General features: G+C 40.8%; 1 protein-coding gene across 2 annotated transcripts; it reads right to left on the bottom strand.

The window, feature by feature from the left end:
* Positions 1–4,472: 4,472 nt before the first annotated feature.
* On the bottom strand, positions 4,473–18,219 carry rhot1b (ras homolog family member T1). 2 transcript variants are annotated; one of them, XM_079338641.1, is made up of 20 exons: positions 17,825–18,219; positions 17,018–17,076; positions 16,770–16,851; positions 16,549–16,592; positions 16,408–16,461; positions 16,207–16,259; positions 15,417–15,525; positions 14,093–14,194; positions 12,974–13,072; positions 12,717–12,825; positions 12,495–12,615; positions 12,282–12,366; positions 11,017–11,162; positions 10,642–10,742; positions 10,230–10,360; positions 9,326–9,409; positions 7,815–7,937; positions 7,520–7,722; positions 6,430–6,552; positions 4,473–5,770 (listed from the first exon to the last, which is right to left on the bottom strand). In XM_079338641.1, exons 1-20 carry the CDS (start codon positions 17,898–17,900, stop codon positions 5,653–5,655), a joined length of 2,022 nt encoding a protein of 673 aa, XP_079194767.1. In that variant the 5' UTR covers positions 17,901–18,219; the 3' UTR covers positions 4,473–5,652. The 2 variants fall into 2 exon arrangements, with proteins under 2 accessions (XP_079194767.1, XP_079194768.1); XM_079338642.1 differs by lacking the exon at positions 6,430–6,552.
* Positions 18,220–18,350: the final 131 nt, after the last annotated feature.

Genomic DNA, 18,350 nt, shown 5'->3' with positions numbered 1-18,350 from the left:
TCCCTGGGTCTGACCGTCCGAAATATGCCAGCTTAGAAGAAAATCCCCGTCCTCCTTTTACAGTTAATATTCACAGAATCTCTCTTTTTTAATTTTTTTTTCGGGCTTTTTCTGCCTTTATTATGAGAGAGAGAGTGGAATTTTATTTAAATTATACAATAACAGAAATTCTTATATCAAAAGGTTTTCTGCTCACCTTTGAATTGTCTGCGGAGAAGTCCGCCAACTCCACCGCACATGGTCCTAACTTCAGACTCATCTAGTCAATAAGACGCTGTGTCGTCTTATCTGAAAGGAAGATCGCGACCAAATGAGATCAAGACAAAAGCTGGTTTATTGCAGGTTGATCACAGGTAATACAAAGAGCCACCAAGCTGAGAATTTCTCTGCTCGACCCAGGCCAGCAAGAAAGAAAAAGAACTGATAATGGCAAAATAAGAGTTTTATTTGGAGGAATATGAACAGAGTTCTGTGTCCATAAACTGTGTGTTTTGCTGAAAATTCATGTTCTGTCCCAAATAATCAGTCAGTGAAGTGACTGTTAAACTTCAACAGTAGTTGGCTCTCAAGGTTCTTGCAGTGAAGCTGTGATCTTTCAGCAGTGAACAGGAGACCTGCATGAGTCTCTCACAGGCTGCAGATGCTGGAAGACTTGTGTTGACTTTGACTATGTTTCTTGATTAGAGGAAAGGAGTGTAAGACATCCATACCTCAGTTGGACGGACATGAAAGGTGCCTCTCCAGCTCTCCTGTTTCTGATTTTCCTGCCCTCATGGATGCAAAAAAAGGTAATCTTCATCAGACTGGCTGCTGTTTGTTTGGGCATCATCATCATTCAACTCCAAGTCAGTGTCCAGATGATTTTTGATTTAGTCAAAGCCTGTGGAAAGAGAAAATGTTTTCAAAAGAATTAGGTGTACACCCTTTACTGTATAGCCTGCCCTCAGTGCTTGTAACTCTTGCCAGCCTATAGTTTGTCACTGACACAATAAAAACCTAAATGATAATAACATTACATAGGTTCATATACACTCACTGGCCACTTCATTAGGGATACCTGTTTAGTATAATGCAATACACTACTAAAAGTCTGTCATGAATTCTACTTTAACAAAACTCACAATTGTCCTGTTTTTGTTGACACTGCCAGAAAGGTAACAATTCTACTTTATGTTTATTATTGAAGTAGTAGTGGGTGGTGCTGTTGTACTAGAGTACTGTATGTTTACTGGTGTTTCAAATATTCCAGCCCTCTTGGGTGGCCAAAATATTAGAAACGTCTCAAAACAATACAGTCTGTTTCAACACTACTGTGCAACCTCAACAATAAACGTGGTCAAATCAATCCTTCTCTGACAGTGTCAATCAAAAATTTACTTTTTTATCTTTGTAAAGACAGAAATCATGGCAGAGATGATGATTTTTGAAATGGATCAAATTAGATTGTACAAGTGGACCGAATGAAGTGGCAGGTAAGTGTATGTCAAGGTCTACAGATTCACATTTAAATTGATACACAAGTGTATTTACCAGCTTTTAAGACGCTCTCTTCAGAGATCAAGGATGTCCTGAAGTTTGGTGCGAGTATAGCTGCAGCAATCAGCTCAGGTTCTTTCATGATGTCTCAAAAACATTTCTGGATCCCATCCTGCAGGGCGTCAATGAAAGGTCCACGCACTTTGCAAGCCGACTCCAGCTTCTTCAACTTGTCCTGCAACTGACAAGCCCTGAGTTAATTAGTTACATTTCTTTAATCAAGTCCCACCTCTAATGTTTTATATATCAACCTTTTTTATGACAGTGATCTGTGCATTTTCTTTTGTCTTGTAGTTTTCACTTTTTATTCAATCTGGTGAATAAATCAAAAAACAACTAACTACCTGAATCACTCACTATTGAATGGAGTTTGGCTGACTGTCAAACTATAAGCACGTAGGGAGGACTGTTACAATAGGCTTCACACATCAGTTATATTAATTCATAATAATTCATCACTCCAAGCTTAGGCTGTCTTTATCTCTTTAAGTCTTAATGTTTATACTGTACCTATTTAAGAATATTGTTAAAGCCCAGATAGATAGATTGATAGTCAGTCAGTCAATCAGTCCGTAGAGCCGTCCGTCCGTCCTCTCACCATTTGGCTGTTTTCTGTTTTAATCTAGATACAACTAAAACTGTCCAGAAGTAATATTTTTACACGATGTAAATCTAAGCCTCACTCATAAATCACTTGTTAAAATCAATACCTAGACAAGCTAATGCTACTGAGGATCTGTCTGTATCAAACATCCTCCTCAATATCAATGAAACGAGATATCAATAAGAGTCTAATTTGTAGTTTTAAAATCCGATGCATGTTGATGAAGCAGGTCTCATTGGTGTGTAGCACATGTCCTCCATATTTAGTTTCCTTCTCTGAAAACTGCAATTCAAATGATCCTCCAAAGATTCTCCATTCAGGAGTTGATGGCTTTGGATAGTTTAATAAAGAAAAGTGAGAAGAATAAGCAGTAGCATATTTTAAGAAACAAAAAACAAACAACCATACCACACTAGTGATCGTGCTCCAAGATCTCAAGGCAACACCCTCTTTTAAAAAATAAAATAAAATAAAATACTGCAGTGTCCTGTAATTTAAAACATCAGTATACTGTTTGTCTTTGCCTTTGTCAGTTTGCTTCAGGGTGAGCATCACAATGCATTGTATTGCAATTTAGAATGACATAAACATAAAGATTATATTTAATGCAACCAAAATAATCAGATACTATCTTAAACATTTTTGCTTGAAAGTTACTTGAATAATTGGCACAAAATCAAGGACGCATTTATATTGAATACATTTGATCAGATATATTAAGTTAAATGTACATGACTACAGAATCATTTATTAGTGTACCGGGTCATATTGCTGCTGGGGGTCGTAGAGTTAAATCAATAATAATATAAATCTGTTTCCTAATAAACGAAAGGAGCTTCAACTCTTCACTAATCCTCACTAGTCATACTGGGTGTTGATGTGTTACAGCTGACCTAACATGGTTCCTTCGGCAAAGTGCAAAACAATTGATATAGTTTAAGCAGTATGGCTTGATACTAAGGCTCGAATGAAAGTGTCCTCTTTGTGTCAAACACACCTTCAGGTTGTTTTTACCTGGCATGAACAGGGATTCAATTTGTTGATTAAATAGGAGTTCTCCTGCAGCCGTCCTCTGACTGACTCACATCATTACAGATACTCATTAGTGAGCGAGCAGTAGTGTCCTAACAAAGCAGCTGCTGCAAACAATTCCGCCTCTGATGTTTTTGAGAACTTCACTGGTTACACAACCGAAAGCTAACTCGAGGCTCTGCAGCCACTCAAATGACAGCTTGATTTCACATAAGTGGAGGTTTTGGTTGTAGGATAAGCAACCAAACCTAAGAGAGAGATATTGAAGGTCAAGAGAGAGAGAGATGTAATGCTATCCAGATATCAGATGAGAAAGTCAAATACCCTTTTGGTCCCATCAAGGCTCCTCCATATAAATGTCTGTGGATGTAAAAAAAAACATTTAACATTAAAACCTTGGAATATTTCAAGTGAAAAACGGTTGGCATAATTCAGGTTTATTAGCCACTAAAATAGAATTTACATCAAAAGATAAATCTGAATTTAACTCAAAATGAAACCTGTAGATAGATGGATACTTTGTTGATACCGAGGGAAATTAAACAGATGTTGTGCATCTGTCCGTATATGTTTCAAATATAGAAATGGCCTACTACCCAACACCCACTCTGATGACCAAAGGCTGATTTAAATTACTGGGTGGTCAGCTCGATGGTTACAGTGGAAGATCTTATTTTTATTAAGACTATTTTCTGTTCAAGAGAAGACATGTTTGTGTGTGATTTAGTGAGTCTTTATTATAAATTAAGTGTGTACAGGACCAAAAATAATAAAGAATAGTTATCTATTATTGAAGATAAAAGTGTTTAATAGTATACAAAGAAGAATACAAAATGTTTGGCTGGTCGATTCGGTTTCACAGTTCTCAAACATATTACCTGAAGGTGAATCAGTGGAGTATATTTTGTTATCAAAGCACTGCTGCCCTCTTGTGTCTGATTAAAGCAGGTCCACATACCGTTGAACTGTTCAATCACTATTTATGGCACCAATATAGGTAGGTTTTTATAAAACATTAACATAGAATGCTATAATGAGAAAACTCAAGTAAGTTATAGTTACTTGAGTAAGTTGTAAGTTATAGACTGCATTACAAGAAGGGTAGTCCAAGTATTTTGTTTAAACTTTCTTTCACCAGGCTGGCCCCTTTGAGATTAAGAACCTCTTTTCCTGTTATGACTCAAAAACAAAGGCCAAACAAAAACAATGAACTGTCATATTTTCTCTCTCTGCTCGCCATCCCACATAATCTAATTTGCTGAATTTGTTTACTGAAAAGTAAAATAAATTGAATAAAATAACCCAATGACACCAGCTAATGTTGACATGTTTTTTTTTATTGTAAACGTTTGGAAAGGCATGGACCAATGAATACATGTCGCCGAGTCTTGTGGCAAGCCGAAGTCAAAGTACTGAAATCAACATTTTGGACCACATTATTGCATCTTCTTTAAATGAGAAATCACAACACGCTCAAATGACAATCAAACTTCACGTCTCCAACTAAGCTATCCTTTGTCGACACTCGTGTGACTGTACAACATCTCGGGTTAACTGGGAGCCTGACAGCAATGCAGAGAAGAGGTCATTGAAGTCTTTAAACACGGGAATGTCGTCAGAATCGAAAGCATGCAAACTCAAAATGTGCAGAAAAATAGCTGTAGAGTAGAATTTCACCATTCTAGTACACAAACGTACCAACGCACACATGCGCACACACACACACACACACCAACATGGGAAGACTGTCGAAAAGCAGCAGATCCTTTTGCACACTACAAAAAAGTGTGCGTACAAACAGTTGACCATGAGAGGGGAAGCAGTTCCTGTCAAAGCGAGTGATCAAAGCTGATGTTCGTGCTAAATAATGACCAAGCTTTAAAGTTACACCTCTGTGTTTAGAGTTTGAGGGAGAATCAGACATGGCCCTGTTAGAGACAAACAAATGTACAGTATCTATATTATTTACAGTATTTACAAATTGTTCTAATAACTGCGTCAATGATATAGCATACAGTGCCACATGTTATAACACTATGACAAGTAACAGCAAGTTGTTCATCTCAACCAGCAAGCAAAGAAAAAAAACCAACGTGTGCATTATGTAACACAACTGCATGTTGCACTCCACTGCTCATTAGCAGCTGACACTTTTAATATAAATATAGATTTTGGGGGTTTTTTTGCAAACAAATAGATTAAGCAAATTTGGTAGAAAATTAAATATATTTCTCTCTTTTTTCCCCAAGAAGAGAAATCTACAGAAGGAACTGCATTTAAATGCAAAAGAAAGGACATCTGCTCATGTAAGCGTTCACATTTTTCCCTTCTGAAAAAAATATTTTGGACCCTTTAAAATACAAACCATGATAGATTTTTTTTTAGAACACATTTTTCATTTTCTCAATGTCAATGGGAAACCTTAATATTGTGTCAAAATACTTCTATAATGTACTATGAGAAGAAAGGATGCTGCGGCATCACCGCGGCTTGAGCAGCACTCTGTACATGGCGAAGCCCAGCACCGCGAACACCGTGGCCCCCACACTCGCCTTCAGCCAGAAGGTGGAGCTCCTCAGGTCTGCTTGACTCACATGTCTGTAAAAGAGAGACACACAGGCCCACAGAGAGGTGAATACACAGACCTCAGTGCTACTGACGCACTATTTTATGCACGTTTAAAAAAAACCACCTATAACAAAAGGAACATCTCTTGAACTTTATATAGAAATGTTACTGTGATGAATGATGTCACTGACGGCAGGTTAATTGAGCCTTGAAAGAAGGAGATGTTAAAACAAAAACAGTCAAACAGAAATGAAAGAATCATGCAGGTTATATGTAGACATGCTACGACACAACAAGACTTTTGTGTTGGGAGACCTGGCTGAGGCGCAGTGACATGGTCACAGACGAAGAGGAAAGGAGGTTGATGACAGCAGAATGAGCACATGGGGGATTCAGACAAAAAAGTGCATGTGTACAATCCTCGCACAGGAAGGCGATAAAAAAAAAAAAAAAAAAAAAAAAAAGGAAAATGAAGGTTTTGGGGGTAATTTAAAGGAAACTCAAAGGACTGACAGCATGAAACAAAAAATCTTTAACAATACTCCATAAAAAAAAGGAACACACCTTTGCAAAAAATTTAATTAAATAAAAAAATGAGGGAGAAATGAATGGAGCACAAGCGTGAAGTGATGATGGTGAAAGTTGATCAGAAGTGAAGTGAAGGTTGTAAAAGGTTTGGAAAAAAAGACCTTCTGAGTACAACAGCGTAGAGTTTGGCCCTGACCGTCTGCAGCAGCTCAGAGTTGAGGAAGTTCTGACACAAGCAGAAGGTGCACCGGTTACATGTGCACATGCAGCGCAGCCGGGCGTGGCTGAAAAAGAGATACGGGGAGACACACATGAAGAAGAGAGGTTTTTAAAAAGAACGAGTTAGACGACGCCACCACTGTGACACGAGTAGTTTGTGGGTCAACAGCAGAGAGGCTGTGGATTATAAGAACCAGTGTACTGTGTGTAATGATGTGACTGCGTGATGCGCAGAGAGACCCTGTGTGCACTTTAAACTGACTGACAGCAGGAGTGCGAGCCTCAGGGAGGGATCAATGTGACAGCTCAGCAGGGGAGCCCTTTTAACCACGATGCAAAACACTGTGGTATCAGCCCATCCGAGCGCATCACGTCCTGAGAGCAGTGAAGTGCACTAATGTCGACTGAAGTACATCATGTCTGATACTGACACCGGCAGAGAGGGGAGGCAGGGAGGCCGTTTCTACCTCGGACATAGAGAGAAGCAATAGAAAAGACACGCAGTTCAGCTATGGATCTGAATTGCAAATAAAAGAGAAGGTTCACGACAAAACAAAAATCTTTTACATCCTGCGTCCGACAGTTGAACTTCTGTAGTTGGGCATTAATCAAGAGAAAGTCCTTGCAGCATAAAGGACATGCATATTTAAATATCCAATATGTAACATATCAACTGAATTCAATCATAAAACGACCTTACCATTACCTCAGACATGAAGGAAAACATGTTATGTTGTTAACAACGCAGCAGCCATTGTGTCCTCCCTCTAAGTTTAGATTCTGGTCCTGAGTGGTTTGTTTTTGTTTTGAGGCGGTTTTAAGGCACACCACGCAGCAGTTTTGGACGCTCCTCGGTTTGCCGAGCAAACTCTGCATTTTTCTAACAAGATTGATGCATAAAAATGTGGTAAAACTATACATTGAGGATGCTTTTAAAATATTGGCCGATGTAGCATCTATAGGAGCATTGGCCTTATCAGCTCTTGTCCAGTAGCCTTTTGGAATAAGCTTTGCTGGTGTCTCTGTACTTACGGGTACATGGCCATAGTGGTTAGCTTGGTGTAGATGTCTCTGCTGGGCGCTGCTGTAGTGTTGCAGGTGAAGGACTGAGGTGGTGGCATCTTGTGCCTTCTGCAGAACTCCAGAGGAGTACAGCCGTACATCTGTTTGACCTCCTGCAGGTCCGACTTCGCTGCGATCATCATACATGGAGTCTTGCTGTCCATGAAGTATTGCTGAGGAGGGAAACAGGGTGATGAAAGACAGTGGTTAGGAGCTTGATGTTTGAAACAGAGCTCCTTTTTATATACATATAGCAGAGCTTTACCTTGAAGACTTTGGCGCAGTATTCAAAGGAGTAAGGATTGCTGGCATCGTAGACCAGGCAGACAATGTCACAGGCCAGATCGGCATCAGACAGGTAGTCGAAGTCTGGGAAGACTTCATGAAGCTGAGAAGAGAACGACAACGAGCGAGAGATGGAGAGCTGACACAAGCACTGATAGACAAGGGGGAAAAAAACTGCAGAGAGACTTTGCCTGGCTTTGACTTTCTTGACCAAAAGGATCCTTTTATTTTAAAGGAGGAGAACCACATGCTGCTCTTTGCTCAGTGATGCAGCAGCAACACGATGCACAGAAAGATTCAACCTCACCACAGTATTTGTATCCACCTCCATGATAGAGCTGGCAGATATAAAGTCACAATGCTGCAAAGTGTTTCTGTGCAGACAAGAGTGCCCGTGGGCAACTACATAAATGTGGGCATCTAAAAATAACCTTCTTGAAAAGCCAGTGGAGGGATTGTTCTGCAAATGCAAAAAGATTAAGCACATGCAGCCGTAGTATCTACAACCGTCTGAAGGCTCAGTTTATTAAAAAAATGCTGCAAGGCTTCTTTCTCTCTCTCTCACACACACACACACACACACACACACACACACACACACACACACACACACACACACACACACACACACACACACACACACACACACAAAACAACAACAAGCCGTGCTGTAGTTCAGTATACCTTCCGTTTTTCCGAGTATGTAGATTACTAATCCTATTGTCAAGTAAGAGGAAATGCTTGCTTAACAAAAGCACTGAGGTGAACATGATAAGAAGCTTAAATAAACAAGCGCAGGCAGGTTAGCACAGCCAACCTGAGGCTGAGATGGCCTCAGAGCTGACAACCTCACACAATGCACAGTCATACATGTAGGTCAACACTGTGTCCAAACAAACCATTTCAATACATGATGACAAGAAGGAATAAAAATGCTATATCCTTTAGCCGACTAGCTTTTAATTTAAGGTGGAAAAGTTACATGTTGCTTTAATAAAAGTTAATACCTTAAAATATCAAGATGACTGTTTCTAAACAGGTTATATATATTTTACAGATGTGTCCCTGCAAAGTTTAGTCAATCAGGTCAATACTCAAAATAATAATACAGTTTCCGAATTCAGGCATCAGCTAAAAACCAACAAGTGCAGACAAAATTGTCTTGATTATTGATTTTAAAAAATCGATCTCCTTGCACTGATCTGTATCAATAGTTTAAACATATGAAGGACCTCGTCCTATAGCCGTGAAGTCGTGACGTCTTTTCTGGGACAATCACTTGGTTAGATTTGATGAAAAGTGAAGATGGTGGTTAAGATGAACTGTGCGTCCCCGCAGTGCAACCAAACTGTTCCCTTTGTAGTGTGGCCACTGTATATGTCGAACCTGCTCTACTGACTGAGCTGTACCAACGCACCAAAACATTTTTTCCCCCGACACCTTTAAAATGTTAAAGTATTTTCAAATATATGAAGAAATTGTGATACTCACAAGCAGGTACTTCTCCTGGCCATAAACGTAGGTCGTGCTGATAGCATAGTAGGATTTGTGCTCCTCTTTTATCGTTTTTTGGTGCTGAAAAGAAACAGAAAAATAAATATTGTGTAAAAAACACAAAATCAGGACATGAAACTTGGAGGATTAAGTCTGTCTTTATTTCTACTATCCTATTATATAAGCAAGAGCATCAATGTTCATGTTATATGATGATACTCAATGGCACGTATCAATGAAACCTGATTAAACCAATCAGTTAACTGAACTTGAAGAATGAGACTCGGATGACTATGTTGATTTTACGTACAAGAGATTATTGTGCTTGTCCCCAAACACCTGAGAGATCAAACAGCTAATCATATAACTGTCCTAGACGGCATCAGCCCGACACTGAACACCCCAAAAGGATTCTGGGAGATCTTTTTGATCAGGATATGTCCTTTAACTCCCAGATAAATATAGAACAGTTCAACACCAGCCCTGCACAAACCAGGCACACGCTTCTTTAAAATCCCTGAAAAAACAGTCAAATACATTTATCACTTTTAGGCTCGATTATTTTAATTCCCTATTGTCAGGCTGCTCTCACAAGTCTTGAAGGACTCTTCAACTGGTCCAGACGCTGCAGCACGTGTACTAACAATAACTTGTAAAAAATGTCATATCTTTCGTATATTAGCTTCTCTGCACTCAAGTTTGTTAAAGTTATATGTTGTCTGAAAAAAAGATTAAAAAAAATATTCCACCTGGAATATATCAATGTAATGATGTGTTTAGTTTTTGCAGGATTTATGGGGCAAGAGGCTTGAGACCTGTTCAAACTATTTCATTTAAATCCAGGACATGTTTTTATTAGTAACCTTTGCATTAAAATGTACACGTTCAATATTTTTTGTACCATGAGGTTGCTTCCCAGGAAGGCTTGGAGGAAGCCGCTCTTGCCGCTGCCAATGTCTCCAAAGACGTTGCAGCGGAAAACGCTGCGCTGGGTCTGCTTCTTCTGCAGGTCAATCTTCTTAGCTCTGGTCACTGCAGGGGGGGCAAAACACACACACACACACACACACACACACAGTCACACCTATTCAGTGTTCACACCACATGGCTCCTGTCAGTAAACAACAATGCTCTGCCTGAACTGTTGCGTCACAAGTGGAATGAGAGGATTGATTTAGTGATGTAATTACTGATACCATGATTACTGAGAAAGATCCGAATCACGGCCTTAACAATATAATAAATAACAATAACCACTCACTTTCTCTGGAGCTCACAAGTTATGTGAATATGTCATTTGTGATGTAGATCACCTGTTATTCCTGCTGCTTGGGACTCCTGCTCAGCAACTATCGAGTAACCAAGGTAACCCAAATACTCCAGACATCGTTGGACATCCAGATAAGTTGTTAACCTGAAGTAATGAAAATCAAAGGTAAAAAAAAAATACATTTTTTATATTCGCTAAAACAACTAACAAAAAAAAGGTTAAATGTGAACCAATGTTGTTGCCATTTTGTGGCATACCCTTTAATTAGGTAGGACAATGGCTATGGTCAGCTATATGGGAAGAGGATGATATGCAGTAAAAGGCGGATGGTTAAGGTCAATGCTTGTGCCACCGTAAAGCTTCTTTACACGGGCCGGCACCGACACCTCTTGATTTCTCTTTATGAATGGCCACTTACGTCCACTGGGAGAGATATCCCTGGTAGGTGATCCAGCCCTGTTCATTAGTGCAAACTGTGTTATTAACATCCGGACCCCAGGGCATGTAGGGAAAAACATCAAACAGGTCTTTCAGCTCCTCCGGTGACAAGGCACAGTCACGGTCCTGAAACACAGAGTTCAGTCCAATAGCTTTAATTATCAGTTAGGAACTACATGCGTGTAAAAGCATCAGTGTGTATACACTCAGCACACACACACACACACACACACACACACACACACACACACACACACACACACACACACACACACACACACACACACACACACACACACACACACACACACACACACACACACACACACACACACACACACACACACACACACACACACACACACACACACACACACACACACACACACACACGTCATAATAAATAACATTTGGTTTATATTGCATATATAAAACACTTTACAGTTCCAACCAAGCAACCTGATTGGTATTGGCCTCCAATAAGCGCTTATCAATAGAACAACATCAATGGGACTTTTCACAATATGTATCACTCCGCCTCATCAAGGTGTCCTGAGTACAGTGAATAAACATTCACAGCAGACTGTGTTTGTCTTTATGAACCACACGACGCAGGCTACATCCGGCCTGAGTTCTGTTCGATGAGCTAGCATCAAGCGAGCACAACCGTCACGTCGTAAATATAGGTCATCAAACAATACGCAAACATTCGTTACTAATACAACGTTTTAATATTGGACAACATGGAAAACATATTTCAGTACAAACTTTTATCCGCTATAGTTGGCTGGCTTGCGAGCTGTGCGATTGGACAGTCAGAGAGCCGCAGTGCATTGTGGGGCGGTTTGGTGTCAGTATGCAATGCTACACATTGAGCATGGTGTCTAAAAGATGAATTAAAAAAAATGCTCAGTTTATATGAAGACAAGAAGTCCCTCAGTTTGCTTGGTGTGGAGAAAGCTATCATGACACACCGAAGCAAACACTCACAGTCAGACTGTAATCTCTCGGACAGAAAGCAGATCTTGGCACTCGCTGCTACTTTGGCTCTGTGACTTTCATTTTAACCCCGTGGCTAATTCTCCTGTCAATCCCTCCTTACTGACAACAAGGTAAATCAGGTCTCAGCAGGCCGTCTGCGCTCGCTGCAGGAGGTGTATCATGTTGGTTATGTGCTCTAACTGATTAGCTTTTTGTAAGGTCACAGGCTAAAGTAAAAACAGAAGCAGGTGAACAGGATTATACCTTGTCATGTTTGTCAAAGACGCTCTGGAGGAAGAGGTAGGCGTTGTGGTTGAGCTCTGTGGTGCAGTCTGGAGGAATCTTCAGCCTAGAGAGCATGACATATTGCAAAGTCAACACTGAGAAGAAAAAAAAACATTAACTACAGCAGACACCGGTACAAGTAAGGAGGATCTGCGAGCACACAGGGAGGAGTTGTTTGTTCAGGAGACTCACGGAGGGAAGAGGTAGTCCTGATTTAGCTCCAGGTCGTCATCGTATCCGAACCTCCTCAGCACAGTCCACGTAGTTTCATGGCGTCCTCGCTGGATGAAGAGTGTGTGGAGGAACAGGAAGCCTGGAGAGAAAGGTCATAAAAAATATGATTGTGAAGGAAGTCAGTGAAAGAGATAAATGTGTCTTCATGATTGGGGGGGAGGGGGGGTGGAGGAGTCCCACCTTTCAGAGTGAGCCCGTTGTCACACACTCCGTCACTCAAGTTCTTCCTCACCACATTTTTGACATCCTCCAACGCCTGAGGCTCCAGCGGGGTGTTGAAGCACGTCCGCTGTGAGCGTCCACACGGAAACATTGTTGTTGAGGAGGCTACAAATAGCATGACACCTTTTCTCTCTCTCTCTCTCTCTTTTTTTTTTTTTTTTCTTGTCGCTGCTTTTTAAAAAGGATTCATCCCCATCTGTTCGCAGGCGACTTACCTGGAAGAAGTTGAGCTCGTGGTCGTTGAGAATCCCGTCGTTGTCGAGGTCGGAAACTTTGAAGATTCGAGTCAGAGCTTTTGCACAAAGTGACTTCATCTGGGAAAAACAGGAGTAAAGCTAAAGTTACTCAGGGTGGGAGACAATATCAATATATAGCAAAAGATCCCCCGGTGTGATACAATGATCAAATATCAGGTTCCATTTATTGATACCTTCATTTAAACGTGCAGCAGTCTAAACACATCTGCTTTGACGTATCACCACTTCATAACTCCTCATGGTGACACTGACATCATGAATAAAGATAAACTGAACAAAAGTTGTTTGACCGAAGAAGAAGTTGACAGCGGGAGAACATCGGACAGCGTCAAATCGAAGTCTACCAATGAGGCGTGATGAGAAGTGAAACTGAATAAACATGAATCCTGCACTCGACCTTTTTAGGAGAATTTTGTATTCTATAGTAAATACGACGCTGTAATGTTTTTAAGTGCTATTCTCATGCAATGTATCATGACCCACTGATGTTATTGTTGCCACATCATATCGTATGTTGAGTTATCTTATGATTCCCGGCTGTAAAGTTTACCCACACATCGTGATTTCACTATTTCGGTCACATTTCTGTCTACAAAAAAAGCAGCACCTCCACCTGCAGAGCAAACTTTGGACTTTCCATGTCAGTAAACACAGTTTAACTCTGATTTAATGACTTATTAAATGCATCCTCACTTTAATATGTCACCAACCACATAGCTCATCTGATCACAGAAGTCCTCTCTTTCTCTCTCTCTCTCTGCCATCAGGCGGACGCTACAAAGTCCTTCTGGCCCAGAAAAACATAAAAACCTTCCTCCCCTCTGCAATAACAACCCAAAATAAAAGAGACCCTCGTGTTAATGTAAGTTGTGTTTTTTGATTGAGGCTTGTCAACGGAGAATTTCTACCCCGACTGGGACAGAAAATGAAGTTGATCTATCGATCTATTTATACAGTACTAATTCTTTTCTAAGAATGCTTAGTGGGCTCCCAGAAACATCAAATACTGTCTTTAAAAAACTCTCAGGTTTAAAAACCAGCGTTGTCAAAATTCACAGGATGAATTTCTGCTCTTACGTTCTTTTTCTCGGGGCAGTAGAGAGGACCTGTGGGGTGCAGGACTGCTTTTTGAGCGTAGTAGAAGAGCTCGGAGATGTTTTTCAGGTTCTTCGCTGAACACTAAAAAGTCAACAGACAAGAAGGAAGGGACATGTGTTACACAGAGCAGCTTCTGTTTTTTAAACATACAGAGAGAGACGTTTACACCCTGTGAAGCACCGGCATCCGCCTGACACGTGATGTTTACCTTCCCGTCTCTGTCAGTCTGCTGTGTAAGTATACGTCTGTATATACAGCACAGGCGTGTGAACAAAGTCAGGGCCAGACGGGGTATTAACACGCGGGATCTGTCTGAGCGACGAGCACAGTCTAATTAACCAGTCTGAAAAATCACAGCTACAGACCTGTGTAAGGAGATATAGATAATCTAGAAGCTGCAGACTTCAGAGGTCACAGGTTCAACATCACATTACAGACAGCGGAGGATTTAACATGCTGCATTAGGAAACGTGTTTTGCTCCGTTGATAGTGACAAATCGTCAACATGAAGAGCAAATATTGAACAAAGCTCTTCACGAATATTTATTCCCATTAGGTATTCATCTACTGATTCTTTCCAGCCCTCCTCATTTTATTCTCATTATAGCTGATATTAATAGACGACAGATCGCTGTGTGGGATCAGGTGGATTCATGTTAAAGAAAGTAAGGTCTGCTCTTTTTGTAAAGTCTCCTGAGATAACGTTTGTATGAGTTGGTCATGTACAAATAAAGATTGATTGACGACTGATTTGGGGATTCATCTTCTATAAAAACTCAAAATATAGTCCCACCAGAAATAGATTCTTTATTTACTGTCAAAAAAATAACACAGACAGTCAGCAAACACTTAGACTGAGGGAGCTGGAACCAAAAAGTCTCAAACAAAAAGTGCTTGAAGATGACTTCAAAAAATGTTGATTTCATTGTTTAATAGTAGTAGCTATATTATTAGCATCCCTATAAAGCATGGCGGGGGGGGGTTCTAAATGTAGGTCCTATCTTACCTGTAGATATGGATCAGATACCAAAGTGTGTAGATGTGAACTTGCAATGTTGTTTCTCTTTTCTGCATCAGTTTCAACTTCACAGTTTCACCTTTCTTCCTCTCTGTCAGTTCCGTTTAGTGACGACTGATATTGATTCCTGTCAGTGTTTACGTCGCCTTTGAACTTATGCTGAACTTAACTGTTGTCTGAATCGATAGCACTGCTGCTGCATAACTAACTATATGAAAGTACATAGGGCAAAGAAACACTCCATCATGTTTTATTCTGCACTCACAGAAGCACTCCCCCACTCACCTCCACACAGGTCTCGATCTCGCTGTACTGGTTCATGATGGGCAGAATGGTCTCCATGCTGCTGTGCTCCACCAGGTCCGACTTGTTCCCCACCAGGATCAGAGGAACCCTGGACACAAAGGATCACACTCACTTATTCACCGTGCAGAAGCTGAATCTGATCATGTAAATGACATACAGGGAGCCCCGTCTATATGTTGCTGTGTCGCTCTCTATTTGTCTATAGTGGGTCGGCCGCAGCTCAGTCATGTCTTGAAATTGTTCTGGTAGCTACTCAGGTGCCAGTTCACTTCCTGTCTGAGCACTGGCAATGTATCCCCTTGAGCAAGGCACCGCCCTCCCCGTCATCTCTCCATTATTGCGTGTCCATAGGATACACATTGTGTGCGTTTGTGTTTAGCATGTTCAACAGCGGAGTGTAAAACTGAAGTTCCTTCTTCTTGTATATGAATTCTATCATGTTGTTTCGATGCACGCTGTAGTTCTCATCTGAGGCCGTGACCGACGATTATCTATAGTTATGATGATTGGTCATGTGACCACAAGCTGGGCCAACCAGACGAAGCTCCAGGTTAAAGTAAAGTTTCTCGTGTGCCGTGGTTTATCCTACTTCTTACACACAGTTTACATTTCATGACATGGATGTTTTCTGCAGAAAAGGTTTGTTTTTCCCCCGTCAGGATTAGGTGAGGCTGTGACACGCTGGTTGACAAACAGAAACCGATTTTTCTCTTCACCTTCATATCTCAGTGCAGCTGGCAAAGAAAAAGCTCTTAACACGAGTTCTTACCTGCTGTCCTTGTCTGTGTTCTCAATAATGAGCGGGATCCAGTGGCTGGTCACCTGCGGGGAAAAAAAAAAAAAAAAAAACAATGTCAAAGATTAACGTCGTATTAAGAGACAACTTCTAGCTCACAAGTGTCACACAGGTGATGATGTTAAACTGCTCCTCCAATAAAATATGGAAATGATATTAGCAGCGGCGACTCACCTTCTCAATGGACTTTTTGCTGTTCACCGAGTAGACAATGCAAATCACATTTGCCTATGAAAAAGACAAACAGAGACAGTCCATCAGGCCTTCACCTGAACTCAGCACTTCTTAAGAGACGAGCTTAGCAAGCCGACTGACCTTCGAGATCTCCTGAAACAGCTGCTCATCTGTCTGCTCTGCCTCTGCACCAACGAGACAAACGAGCAACAGTCACAACCACATTCTGCCTTTCTCCGTTTTGAATGACGCGTACGTTCATGATTTCACACCGAGGTCGGCAACACTTGGTGCAGTTAAACCTCAAAAGAATTAGATAGAAAACTGGGTCACTCATAGATTTGGTAATGGGCTTAAAGTACCTGAGTAGTCCACGATGTGTGTGGGAACTCTCTCTGGTGTGACATCAGCAGGTATGGTGATTTCTTCAGCTCGGTAAGGAACCTGGGAAGGACACAACACGGCGATGAAAGCTGCCTATAGGACTCTGACAGACATTGTAACATCCACAGTGTTCAACTCCATCAAGGAAGAAGTCTATTGACTTGAAGGTGGAGGTAAATATCCCACAGTGATTTCCCACAGTGAGATCATAGAAATGTATCCATACCACTTCTGGGAACTCCTCGCTGACCAGGGACATGATGAGGGAAGTCTTGCCCACTTTGGCTGTCAAAGAAGAAGAATCACGAGTAAAACTTCGCACGCAATCATTAAACTTCGTGTTAATATTTCAGATTCGGGAACGTCATTTATCATGACTCTACCATTGTTACATGAAGATTGTGAGTGATTGAGCTTAGCAAACGTTTCATGTGACTGCAACAAAGACTTCACACACACATCACAGGCTTTTTTTTTAAAATGTGTGAGTCTGAGCTCTCAGATTCTGGTAAATATGAATACCTTAGACCTCCTATAAAAAATTTTTTTAAAAAGCCAGACCGAGAATAAAGTACACAATCTATAACTTAGTATCTTAATCATCTTAAAACAGCTTGGCCTCATGTTGACAAGCAGTTTTACAGAGGTAGATTTAGAAAGACAACGTCAACCTTGCCTCTTTTAATTTCATGATTTTCCACAAATTCAAAGTCCTGGTATCTTTATGTTTACTGAAAGTGACAACTATATTGAGCAAAATGTTCTGCAGATAAAAACAGAAATAACCCCAACTGAAAACAATGAAATGATCTGTGGTCAGTGAAGTTGGACGTGCTGAAAAATATCTCTTAAGTTAAAGACAATAACAAGCTTTTGTTTTTAATCACGCATATACATCTATTGCACAGTGTAAGGTTAAATGATCACAATGAGAGAGTGGTGAGGCTGTCAGCAGCATCACATGTCCAGCTGGTAGCATCAATGAACACTGAGATCAGCTGACTGACTGTCAGTGTGAATGAACATTACTTACGCTCTCCCACTAATAAGATCCTCACGTCTTTGCGCATCTTCTCCAGCATCGAAAGTCTCGATAGACACTTTTGCATGTAACATTTAGGCTCCTGTCTGGATGAAGGCTGCAGCCAGCATTGCTCGCTTTGCTAACAGCTACGTTTGCATTTCAGCAACACTGATGCAGGAAAAAAAAGGGACTACACCTTCAGGGAGACACAGACAAACATTTAGCCAACAAGCTGGTTGAGTATATTCCGTCAGTCAGCTCTTCTGGTGATGTGTCGGCCAGCTAATCTACCCATACACTTGACTGGTAACAGCATTAGCGGGCGCTAGCAAGCGTGTGTCCGCCACGCCCCTCGGAATCAGCTGACTGTGAGGGGGGAGCAAAGATCGTTTATTAAACGAAGATGTATCTGCAACATGTCGAGTTTCTACAAACCAGACCTTTTTGTAGTCCAGAAGTCGACACGTTAATGACAAATTATGGATTAATGTAAGCGTGAAATACATTCCCTTTTGAGTCTAAATACAGACCGACA

The sequence above is a fragment of the Symphodus melops genome (assembly GCF_947650265.1).
Source record: "Symphodus melops genome assembly, chromosome: 2".
NCBI classification, from domain to species: Eukaryota; Metazoa; Chordata; class Actinopteri; order Labriformes; family Labridae; genus Symphodus; species Symphodus melops.
Note: the sequence above shows the minus strand (reverse complement) of the source record. Positions and strands in the feature narration are given on the sequence as shown.

What these genes read in the sequence shown, in the direction of transcription:
- rhot1b (XM_079338641.1), bottom strand. Translation starts at nt 17,900, where the DNA reads ATGCAAAAGTGTCTATCGAGACTTTCGATGCTGGAGAAGATGCGCAAA. An exon ending in AGATCGAGACCTGTGTGGAG is followed by an intron (nt 14,195 to 15,416) that starts GTGAGTGGGGGA and finishes TTGACTTTTTAG; the next exon opens with TGTTCAGCGAAGAACCTGAA. An exon ending in TCTTTGACAAACATGACAAG is followed by an intron (nt 11,163 to 12,281) that starts GTATAATCCTGT and finishes TCTGTGTTTCAG; the next exon opens with GACCGTGACTGTGCCTTGTC.